Source organism: Camelina sativa, chromosome 10, assembly GCF_000633955.1.
Source record: "Camelina sativa cultivar DH55 chromosome 10, Cs, whole genome shotgun sequence".
Taxonomy (NCBI): Eukaryota; Viridiplantae; Streptophyta; class Magnoliopsida; order Brassicales; family Brassicaceae; genus Camelina; species Camelina sativa.
In genome coordinates, this window is record NC_025694.1 from 3595048 (window position 1) to 3607180 (window position 12133).

General features: G+C 35.8%; 3 protein-coding genes across 5 annotated transcripts in view; 2 read left to right on the top strand and 1 right to left on the bottom strand.

The window, feature by feature from the left end:
- LOC104716880 (homeobox-leucine zipper protein ATHB-8) lies at window positions 1-5234 on the top strand. 3 transcript variants are annotated; one of them, XM_019230490.1, is made up of 18 exons: window positions 1-461; window positions 930-1153; window positions 1246-1405; window positions 1509-1612; window positions 1730-1820; window positions 1902-1997; window positions 2086-2199; window positions 2305-2388; window positions 2468-2623; window positions 2781-2855; window positions 2939-3045; window positions 3138-3333; window positions 3418-3603; window positions 3697-3777; window positions 4026-4160; window positions 4256-4663; window positions 4776-4931; window positions 5030-5234. In XM_019230490.1, exons 2-18 carry the CDS (start codon window positions 951-953, stop codon window positions 5174-5176), a joined length of 2499 nt encoding a protein of 832 aa, XP_019086035.1. In that variant the 5' UTR covers window positions 1-461; window positions 930-950; the 3' UTR covers window positions 5177-5234. The 3 variants fall into 3 exon arrangements, with proteins under 3 accessions (XP_019086035.1, XP_010432644.1, XP_010432643.1); XM_010434342.2 differs by having other exon boundaries at window positions 1512-1612; window positions 4253-4663; window positions 5030-5176; XM_010434341.2 differs by having other exon boundaries at window positions 2-461; window positions 4253-4663.
- LOC104716881 (lachrymatory-factor synthase-like) lies at window positions 6184-6894 on the bottom strand. Its single transcript, XM_010434343.2, has one exon. It carries the CDS (start codon window positions 6770-6772, stop codon window positions 6290-6292), a length of 483 nt encoding a protein of 160 aa, XP_010432645.1. The 5' UTR covers window positions 6773-6894; the 3' UTR covers window positions 6184-6289.
- The window catches only part of LOC104716882, a 1630-nt gene continuing 1143 nt past the window's right edge, over window positions 11647-12133 (top strand). The window contains exon 1 of the mRNA XM_010434345.2: window positions 11647-11756. Coding sequence (XP_010432647.1) covers window positions 11718-11756 — 39 coding nt within the window. The 5' untranslated portion in view covers window positions 11647-11717. The remainder of the gene's footprint in view (window positions 11757-12133) is intronic.

Here is a 12133-nt window from a genome sequence, read left to right on the forward strand (position 1 = left end):
TCTTCTTTTATTTTCCATACACACATTTCTATTTAATTAGTTTCCTAAAACAAAAATTTATAAAAAAAAAGCACACCCACCAATAAACTAAAGATTTTCTCTCTCTCTTCCCACTACAAATTCTTATATACAAGTTTCACAAATATTGAAACTTCACGTTGTGGATCTATATAGAGAGATAAGTAAGAGAGAAGAAAGAGTAAGGAAGAAAGTGGATGAACTGTAGCAGAGTCTGAGGTTTGAATCTTTGTATCGTTCCCATTGAAGCATGCTTCACCGTTTTTTCCGAAGGAAGTTACTCATCCACTGAGAGAAATTAAAGAGGGACTTGGAACTTTGAGGGAGAGAGAAAGAAATTTCTCACATGAGTTTGTGAGTATCTTTACAGCAAGAACAAGAAACTTCTATACCTTTCTTTGCTTCCAGAGATCATCAGCTTGATCAGAGTCAAATATTCTACGGTATCTAATAATTCTCTTCCTCCTCCTTTATCCCTGTCTCTCTTTTTTTTAAAGAAAATATAGTTAGGATCTTTCTTAGGTTCCAATGGAATATGCAGAAGAAAGTTACAATTTTTACCTTCGTTGAAACTTTTTTAGTGTCTATTATTACTTCGCTCATACAAGATGATAAATAAGCTCTTAATCTGCTTCACTTTCTATTTGGTCGTTAGTCTCACGCAAGATCTATCTTTGATCTTTGAGATCTTTCAAGATTTTTTTTTTTGGTATGAAGATCTTTTTAAGATTTGATCAAGTGTAACGTTCATTAACTAATTACATTTAATTTTACTGCGGAAGATAAAAACACGGATCTTTTTGAGAATATTAAGAAAGCTAAGTTCTTTGAAATATACCAAAAGAAATCAATACTTCAAGAATTAATATTTTGGATTGTATTAAAAAAATATATTTTCTTTTGTAATAAAGGAACAAATAGAGAGATCAAAGATGGGAGGCGGAAGCAATAATAGTCACAATATGGACAACGGGAAGTACGTTAGGTACACTCCTGAACAAGTGGAAGCTCTAGAGAGACTCTACAATGACTGTCCTAAACCGAGCTCTATGCGCCGCCAACAACTAATCCGCGAATGTCCTATCCTTTCCAACATCGAACCTAAACAGATCAAAGTCTGGTTCCAGAACCGCAGGTTCATATATCTTCTTAATTCTCATCATTGCTTGACATCCAAGAAACTCTCTAGCTAGTTTCCTGACTCTTTGGTGTTGCGAGTTTATATAGGTGTAGAGAGAAACAGCGGAAAGAGGCGTCGCGACTTCAAGCCGTGAATCGGAAGCTAACTGCAATGAACAAGCTTTTGATGGAAGAGAATGACCGCTTGCAAAAGCAAGTGTCTCACTTGGTTTACGAAAACAGCTATTTTCGCCAACATCCTCAGAACGTACACATATTAATTTATCTTTGATTCATTCACATGAATTACGTGACACATAAGTTAAGGAATTTGATCGTCTCTCTTGGTTTCTTTTGTAATCGTGCAATAGCAGGGGAACTTGGCCACCACTGATACGAGCTGTGAGTCAGTGGTGACGAGTGGTCAGCACCACTTGACCCCTCAACATCAGCCCCGGGATGCTAGCCCTGCTGGGTAAGTTAGAATCAATCACCTTTGGCTTTGAAATAATCCACTGCATTCTACACCACTCTATATATGATTAGTCAGTAATCATGTTTAAATCAACGAATCTCTTGTTTATTTCTTCAGACTATTATCCATTGCGGATGAAACTTTAACAGAGTTCATTTCAAAGGCCACTGGAACCGCCGTGGAGTGGGTCCAAATGCCTGGGATGAAGGTAATTCCCAAAAAGCCTAGCTAGTCTCGTTAGTTACTTCTCCACCTTCATTTGTTTACTGACTAGTGTTTTCATCGGCAGCCTGGTCCGGATTCCATAGGAATCGTTGCTATTTCTCACGGATGCACGGGAATCGCAGCCCGTGCTTGCGGCCTTGTGGGTCTTGATCCTACAAGAGTAAGTATTTTCACTTCTTTCACATATTTACATCCACATATAACCAAGAACATCTAATTACAATTCTGTTTTTTGGTTTGTCCTGCAGGTCGCTGAGATCCTAAAGGATAAGCCTTGTTGGTCGCGTGATTGCAGATCACTAGATATAGTTAACGTCCTCTCCACTGCAAATGGTGGAACCCTCGAACTAATCTACATGCAGGTATTGTGATCAAGAACCCTAAAGATGATTCCATATTCAGCACAAACCAAAATAATCTAATCACAAAAAAAAACTAAGTTTTCCTCTTTTTCTTTCTTATGAAAGCTTTATGCGCCAACAACATTGGCACCCGCTCGTGACTTCTGGATGCTACGTTACACATCTGTAATGGAAGACGGGAGCCTTGTGGTAATTATTCTGATAACATAGATATTTTGTTTCTCTTTCGATCAATCCGTAATACTAAATAAATTAAAAATTGGTGTAGATATGCGAAAGGTCGTTGAACAATACACAAAACGGGCCTAGTATGCCTCCATCTCCTCATTTCGTTAGAGCAGAGATTTTACCTAGTGGTTACCTTATTAGACCTTGCGAAGGAGGTGGATCCATTCTTCACATTGTCGATCATTTCGATCTTGAGGTACAAAGCTTTTAACAATTTATCAGATTTCTTTCTTCTTACACAAGGAAACCTAGTTCTTGGTCTTAGTTTAGTGTTTCCTTTGTTTCCACATTTCATTCTTCATTTTTGGTTATTATTAGTAATATTCAATAAACTTGGTTGAAATATTTTGTAGCCATGGAGTGTACCAGAAGTTCTTCGTTCTCTCTATGAGTCCTCCACGTTACTCGCCCAAAGAACTACCATGGCCGTAAGATCCTAATTAAGACAGATTGTTTTTCCGTGTCTTTGGAAAAAACAGTGTGTAAATTAAATATGTTATTGTGTTTGCAGGCTCTTCGCTATTTGAGGCAAATATCTCAAGAGATTTCACAACCTAACGTGACCGGATGGGGAAGAAGGCCAGCGGCTCTTAGAGCACTTAGCCAAAGACTCAGCAAGTAATTAAAAGCTTCTCATACTTCAAAAACACTTCAAACCATTTATAAAAATCATGTCTTCTAAAACCTAAAATTGTTTGTTATAATGTCAGAGGATTCAACGAGGCAGTTAACGGGTTCAGCGATGAAGGATGGTCGATGCTAGAGAGCGATGGCATAGATGATGTCACTCTTCTTGTGAACTCCTCTCCCACAAAGATGATGCTGACATCAAGTCTCCCCTTTTCCAATGGCTTCACTTCTATGCCTAGCGCGGTTCTATGTGCCAAAGCTTCAATGTTATTACAAGTAATTAAGCTCATCAAATCTCAAAGTTGAGATTCTCAATTTCCTCCGTTTCATCCGTCACTGAAAGTATTTTTGTGTGTGTAGAATGTTCCACCCTCGATTCTTCTGCGGTTCTTGAGGGAACATAGGCAAGAATGGGCAGACAATAGCATTGATGCTTATTCGGCTGCAGCCATCAAAGCAGGCCCTTGTAGCTTACCAATCCCTCGTCCAGGGAGCTTTGGCGGTCAAGTCATTCTTCCTCTAGCTCACACTATAGAGAATGAAGAGGTAAGAGATCCTCAAGATCATCACAACTTTTTTTACTTGGTGAAAAAAAAAACTTGAATTTATGCCGTTTTTCTCTGTTTTTTTTTTTTTTAGTTTATGGAAGTGATTAAGCTTGAAAGCTTGGGGCATTACCAAGAAGACATGATGATGCCTGCTGATATCTTCCTTCTACAAGTAAGACCTGATTTGTTACAAACTTGAATTAATTATGAGTTTTCGTTTGTGACTAAACAAAATTTCACATCTTAAAAAAGATAGAATATTTTTTATTCAAATTCTTCATATATAAAGAAGCGCTAGAAATTTGTTTACATTTAAAGATGTACATTCAAAATTAACAAGCAAAATAAATGATATCTAGCTCTCTCTTATCAGTTTTTCATCTTGTTGCAATTAATTAATTATATGGTTTGGTTATATAGATGTGTAGTGGGGTGGACGAGAACGCAGTTGAATCATGCGCAGAGCTAATCTTTGCACCGATCGACGCCTCTTTCTCTGATGATGCCCCGATCATTCCTTCCGGATTCCGCATCATTCCTCTAGATTCCAAATCAGTAAGTTTAGTTGATGTATATAACAATCTACTACAATCAATAACCTCTCAATCAAATCGAATAGTACTAATTATCGATCCGATTCTATATAGGAGGGTTTGAGTCCTAACCGAACCCTAGACTTAGCGTCGGCTCTAGACGTAGGGAGCAGAACAGCTGGTGATTCATGTGGAAGCAGAGGAAACACAAAGTCAGTGATGACCATAGCATTTCAGCTAGCTTTTGAGATGCATATGCAAGAGAACGTAGCCTCAATGGCTAGACAATATGTGAGAAGTGTGATCGCGTCGGTCCAACGTGTCGCACTTGCTCTCTCCCCTTCTTCTCATCAGCTAAGCGGCCTGCGTCCTCCACCAGCATCACCCGAAGCTCACACGCTTGCTCGCTGGATATCTCACTCCTATAGATGTTACCTTGGCGTTGATCTCCTTAAACCTCATGGAACTGATATTCTCAAGTCTCTTTGGCACCATCCTGACGCTGTCATGTGTTGTTCACTCAAGGTCACTTTCCTGCACTGTCTTCTTATTCGCATCGATCTCTCACTCACATACATAATATCATATAGGTTTATGTTACATAATATCTAAACAAGGACTTGTTTGATAATTACAGGCCTTACCGCCGGTGTTCACGTTTGCGAACCAAGCTGGTTTAGACATGCTGGAGACGACGTTGGTGGCACTTCAGGATATCACTCTGGAGAAGATATTCGACAACAACAACGGGAAGAAGACGATGTGCTCAGACTTCCCTCAGATTATGCAACAGGTATGTTAAAAGGAGGTTTTGCATAATATATCATTAGCTCGAATTTGAAACGGTATTCCCTAAATATGGTGTCGTAACTAATAATCATAAACTTTCAGGGGTTTATGTGTATGGATGGAGGAGTGTGCATGTCGAGCATGGGAAGAGCAGTAACGTACGAGAAGGCTGTTGCATGGAAAGTGCTGAACGACGACGAAGAACCTCATTGTATCTGCTTCATGTTCCTCAACTGGTCTTTTATATGAATTTTATCTTCCAAGTTTTTCCTTAATTATCAAAATTACACAGAGACCTTTTTCCAGAGATATATTTATATATATACTCTTAACTCTTAGTTTAATTTGTATTTAGTTATCAATTTATCATCTCTAATTTTGAAAGAATTTTATTTAATTTTCTGGACTTAATTTGCAATATTTTGTATTAGCCTATTGGTTCCGTTTTTCTGGTTTGGAAAAGTCAATACTTTTTTCTTCTAAAATTGGAATATTTGAATCAAATCAGATCTTCGTGTACAAAAGAAAAAAAAAACATTATCGATATATTAGCAATAACAATGTATTTATTCTTCATTAATTTGACTCTCATTTGTAGACAAGTATTAAAAAAAAAAAAAAAATTAGAAAAATTCGAAAACATGTTCTTACAAATCTTCACGTAATCCTCTAAACACATTAATTGTTCATTTTCTTTAGTGGTCAATCCCTGGAATTAAAATTGTTACTAAAAAAAGATAGATGGCCAAAAGTCAAATAGTGTCCAAATAAGCGGGTGAGATGCTGTCAAACAAAAGAAGAGCAAAATCCAAATAAGCCCAACAAGGAAGAACACTGACGTATCGGCGATTCCCGCCACGTTACCGAAGAAGAATCCATTCCCGAGAGACTCATAAATTCTTAAAGCTAGTATTTTGATTCGTATAACGCTTATAGTTAATGCTCTCTGTTATTTCCAACAACTATTATAATTTTCATAAGAGAACAATTCTTTGTGGTTCATATCTTTTTAGAATATTTTTGTGGTTAATATTCTTTAGGAATACTTTTTTTTTTTGTTAATTTTTTTTTGGCCATTAAAGCTGATTTGCAAGCAAGAAAAGGATATTTAAGCTAAAATGTAATGGAATAGTATATACCAACACAAAAACGTAATGGACAATATTCTTTTACTCAGGTAGGTAGATAGACATTTTCTCTATTTAATGGAAAATGCTCAAATTCAGAAAAATGAAGTTGGATAGAATCATACGATATGGACCAAGCAACATGTAATTTTATTCAAGTTTCCTAACACGAAACCCACGCCATCTAGACTTACACGATGGGAAAACAAACGAATAATAAAAAGAAGATCAGATGTTACAGACTGAGTTCCATTTTCTTGGCCATATGTTGAAGGCAAAAGTCAACGTAAGATTCAAGATCTTCCTTCTTCCAACCATCAACAGGATCGGCCACAAACGACCACTCGATTCGAGACACTTGATCGTCACCGTCCTCGGGCATTACTCTGACCGTCGACACGTAAGATTTGAACCCCACGTTGTTCTCGAGAATCTCATAGCTTAAACACCTCCCGATGAGATCGATCTTGACCAGCCGCTCTTTAGCCCACTTTGTTGTTTCCTCGTCCTTGGTTTTGGTGGACGCGCAGTATCGGACCAGACCAGGCTCACCATCGGTTCCTTGGACTCGGTAACACGTGTCCAGTGCTGGGAACCACTCGTGGATGTTACAAAAGTCTGAGAAAACCGACCAGACCTTCTCAGCTGTAACGCCGTTGACTTGAGCTACGTGCTTCCCTTCCCACTTACACGACGCCGTTTCCGCTTCCGTTCCCATTTGACCAACGAGCTTTTGCTTTCGGTGTTATCGAAGTTTTGCTAATGGGAAGATACCTATTTATACGCTCAAAGCAAGCAGGTGTGTATTTGAGCGTTATTACAATTCTACCCTCGGTCCTCTCACAACACAACTCGCATCTTTGAGTTCTTGACAGTTGTTGACGTGTAAGTTCAACTGATATATCTTTATCGCATTTATGGACAAAAGCAAATCTGTTCCGTTTATCTTTCTCCAAATATAGGATTGTCTATTTTTGTTATTATGACCAAAATTCATACTTCCTCTAAAATATTGGAAATAAACTTCTTTTTAGATATATTTCTCAATAATGGATAAGAGAATCATATTATGTACTAATTTTAATATGTTAACATATCAATTGTTTTGACTTTTTACTTATTCAAAACATCACATTTGTTATGAAATGGTAACATATATTGTAATTCTCTATTTACTATTTAGCTTTCCATAATATCTTATGTTAATAGCTAAAATTAATCTTTAGTATATTTGTTAAGTAATGCCTCAATACTATATACTATTTAAGAACTTAATTAAATTTATTTATTTTATGCCCCCCCCCCCTAAAATTTACATATGGACCTCCCCATGCCACTAGCTAGATTGATACTAGATTGCTTCTCCTCCCATTTTTTATCAATGCCATTTTATTTGTATACCAAAAAAGCTCTCTGATAAAACAAAATCGAGTCAAGAACTTGAATTGTTCTTGCTATCATGATCGCTTTTTTTTTGTTTTTTGCATGGGCATATGTATATACGCAATAAAAAAATGTTGGGGCTGTCTTTAACCTACAAGAACAGAGAAGTCTAAGAAACTGGCTTAGCAAAACTTTGTATTACAAGCAGGCCTGCGAGTTCGGGTATACGGGTTGGGTCGGGTCGGGTCGGGTCGGTTTTTTCGGTTATTCAGGTATTCGGGTTTTCAAAAATTCCACCGAATATAACCGAAGAAAAAATCGGTTCGGGTCGGGTCGGATTTCGGGTCGAGTTGAATGAGAATTGGTCTTGGGTTTGTCCGGTTTAAATCTTAAAATCGATTGAAATCGGTATAAATCCGGTTTAAACCGGTTAAATTACGGTATATTTTGGTATAATTTTATTTTTATTAAAAAATAATATAAAAATTGGGTTTTGGGTCGGGTCGGTTCGGATCCGGGTACCGAACTTGATTTTCAATCTTTCCGAATTAAACCGAACCCTAAATTTAGTTGAACCGAAACCCGAAAATTTCGGATCGGGTCCGGTCGGGTAAAAGTAGCAGGCTGAATTAGAAGTTTGGAACTACCGCAATCGATCCCATACTTGAAAGAAATAATCAATTCAAATATATATTTAACAAAAAAAGATTAAAAATAGAATCAATCCAAATATGGACCAAACGGATAAATCAAATCCAATGGATCAAAAATATAACCAACATTTAGAAATCAACAAACTACAACCCAATACATACAAGCCCAAAGACAAAGCATGGTTCAAGTTCTTTTTCAAACCCAGAACGCAACCCAATTAAATGAAAAGTCAATATTGCCTTTCTCTATCTCTTATGAAAGTCAATATAATTTTTATGAATCCCTCGCATATTCTCTACATATAAGATGATGACCCTAGAAATGCAAGTGCACGTAAACTATGGATATCAATTTTTTCGGAAAGGATCGGATCAATATATCAAATATTGTTTTGCCCCTACTATAAACCTGAAGTTTCCAACAATTTTGGGTTCTTGTATTTTTTTTTTTGGGTGATTATTGGTTAGGGTGATTATTGGTTACATACTTACATATAACTGATAAGGAACTAATTGTCTCAACAACTGAACGTTACAGTCAGTAATTCATGTCTATAGTCTTTTTTTTTTCATGCGAGCGATAAGAAAAAAACTATTTTAGTTTGTTGCACACCACTAAATTAAAAGTAAACTGTGTATATTATATTGTGATTTGTATTTCTTTCCAAACCAAAACTTTTCAAACCCACTATCCGACACTGGCAAAGATACTCCACTAAAATAGAAATTAACGAGCCATTTAAATTATACTAGTAGCAAAGTAGGGATCCTATATCGTTTTAGTCATCATTAGCTAACCCAGAGTCTACAGCAACCGTACGAATATATAAACACAAAGTGAAATTGTAACCAATCTTTTTGTTAGTTAAAATATGAAAGGATAGTGTTGGCCACGGGATGTGCTTCTGGAATCTGGATCATTCGATTCAATAAATTTGCGTATTATCCGGTGTGCATTTGTACTCACCAACCGCTGATTATGTGTTTACTTGAATTATTTAACCTTTTTTTGTATTGTTTTTTGTTTTTTCTTTGGGTTATATATATGCGTAGTAATTAAATCGATCGATGATCATGAGAAATAGAATTATGAGGTTCACGGGAGAAAAAGTAAACTGATGGAAATGGAATCAACCAAACTAAAAGGGGCTGTGACATTATAAAATAGTATTAGAAGCAAGCACAGTCCGAGGATCTCGAATCCTAATTTACAGGCTTGCTAAAAATGAATTCAACACCGCCACCACTATTTTATATGACCTTTTTCAAACACCACCAAACATGCCGACCCCTTATTTAATCCATATATTTGGTGAAAGTAATGTAAATAGAGACATTACCATTGAAATATCTAGACCTATATACCAAACTTCTCAAGACTAGATTGATAATCTTTAAGCATAATTCCTAAAACATCTTGAGGCTATATTGGTTAATGGTTATGGCTTTCAGAGCACATATATCGAACTCTCCTAAAAAAATACAACAATTTTCCTTCTTTTTAATTTTGTTTCAACCAAACCACAACGACACTAGCTATGAGGTGGAGAACTTAAAATCGTATACAAAAGCTAGTTGCAAGTAGATATTATATAGCAAGGTAAAATATCATTCATCTATATAAGATATTGTTAATTAAGGCTTGCTTGAGAAGGTGTCAAATTGGAAAATGTAAAAAGTTTCTCTTAATCACTTTGTGTTTTTTTTCCATTACCGTAGGACCCATTTTCTTTCCTTTGCATATATCCATCATTGTCCTCAAACCCTATCAAATTGCATAAACCTTAAAAATACATTATTTTATATAGAAAAGAAGGAGAAATTGTAATATCTAATCATGACAATTTTTTGTGCAAATTATTAAGCACTCATTGCTCAACACAATGACTGAATATTTACAATATCTAGGCCTAATTTTAGGTCGGATAATGCGAAATTTTATTGTATCTCCAGCTCATTGACACTTCTTCTAGGTGTAATGATTATCTCGTTATTATATCGAAAATGATGATAGGTTAACACTGCTCCGAACTAGTAATTTCATGGGAAAGTGAAAAGAAGCCAAAAAGTTACATTATTAACTTTACGTGAGGGTTTATTGGCAAGTAACAAAGAGTCAATCAAATGACACTTTTACATAACTAACAAATCCAGTCAGGTAAAAATGTCAATATTTATTATTCATCTGTTAAATGGAGAATTACATGTAAATTTCCACACATTTGTTTTTGGAAAAAATGAACCACACGAAGGAAGTAAAACTACATTTTTCCCTATCTTTTATAAACCCAACATTTATTAAATTATAATTAATTAATTCTATTATGGTTATTGTTTTTTGTAAAATTTTTGAAACTCTTTTCTTACTGGATTTTAAAATTACAGTACAATACTGAAATTATTTGTTATATTATCCACAATGACTAAAATTATTTGTTATAAGTCACCTAAATTTTTCATTAATTAAAATTTTCAAATTCTCGTATGAAAATATCCCAAAATTTATGTTATTATAAGCCAGCGTCGACCGTCGAATGTATCTATACGATACTTGGGAGGCCGAGACATCCAAGTTTGGAAGAAAACAGTTCATGATTTTCTTTTCCATAAAGAATATTAATTAAATTAATGTCGATAAGATTTTAACTCTTTCGATAAAGCAATCAAAATCAACTTTTCTGATTAAAAACTAAACAATATATGGCCAATGGATCCCTACCCGTATTACACTTTTTTGCATATGCGAACAACTTAGAGAGAGTAATACAATTACATAACCATTTTAAAAAAAAATTAGTTTAATATTTCTCTCCTTTCTTTTCTTTATTTTTTTCTACCTGACAAAGAAATGTAAATAAAGTAAAAGACATCGAAAAAGAAAAGGTGTCCAAATATTAAAATCCATAAAAGACAGACACGGTTCAAATAAAATTTGTACTATAATGCAGCTGTTATCATTACACTATTTAAATATTGTTTAACTTTAAAATGTAAATTTTTTTCCCCTACTAATCTAGTCGCTTTTGTTGATGGTTAGATCAATTTTCAGTATACGATATATTTGCTACAATGTTCCAACACGTGATTTACGAGGGATTAATAATTATACTACTGTATATATGAATTCGTATAACTAAACCACAGGCGAAAAACATACTTGTATATTTCTTATTTACAATTTTGCATAGCATATATTTTGCCAAATTTAATTTTATTAAATGCCATCTAGCAAAGAAGCTCTATCATCAACGCTATCAAACTGTAGTTACTTGAAAATTTTATAACGACAACCTAAAACGAAAGAATACATGGACTTATATCTATCTTTAATTAAATAGTTTGAAACTACGATCAGATCATGAATATTGACTTAATGGGGAGACTAAAACTAGAGTCTCTTTAATAAAATGTTGAGAATGTTTTTTTAACGGTTGAGATAACCTTTTGGACCCATCGACTTCTTTTTTCCTACTAATTTTACCATTACTCTCATAGCGGAATAAATATAATGTTTCCGTTATATAAAGACTAGCTATCATCAGTTTCTTCATTAATCCCACTTTATTCTCTTTAAATCCCATCTCTCTCCAACCCCTAAGCCAAACCCTCTCTCACACAAACGCACATATGCAAACACACGACACGATGGAGGTTTGTTCGACAGTCACGACGAAGAAGCTCTCGAGCCTGGCGAAGCTAATCCACTTCACCATCCAGAAGGTTTCAGACGCCTCACGTCACAAACTCCTCACCACCCTCGATCCACAGCTACTCGCGAAACGTGGCAAGATCCTACGCAAATCCTTAAACAACGCTGTTTCAACCTCCCACTCCCGTATCACTTGCCGTCAAGACGTCCGATCATCGTACATCTCCCCTGTCCCGATCCAGCTTGACTACGAGTTCAGCTGCAGCAGCACCCCGCCGAGACGTTCTTACGCCACCACCGTCACCAAAGGAAGACGTAGCAACGGGTCTCACAACAAACCGCTCATCAACAAGCGCCAACGCCAAGCGTATATACGGTACAACACACTCCCCAA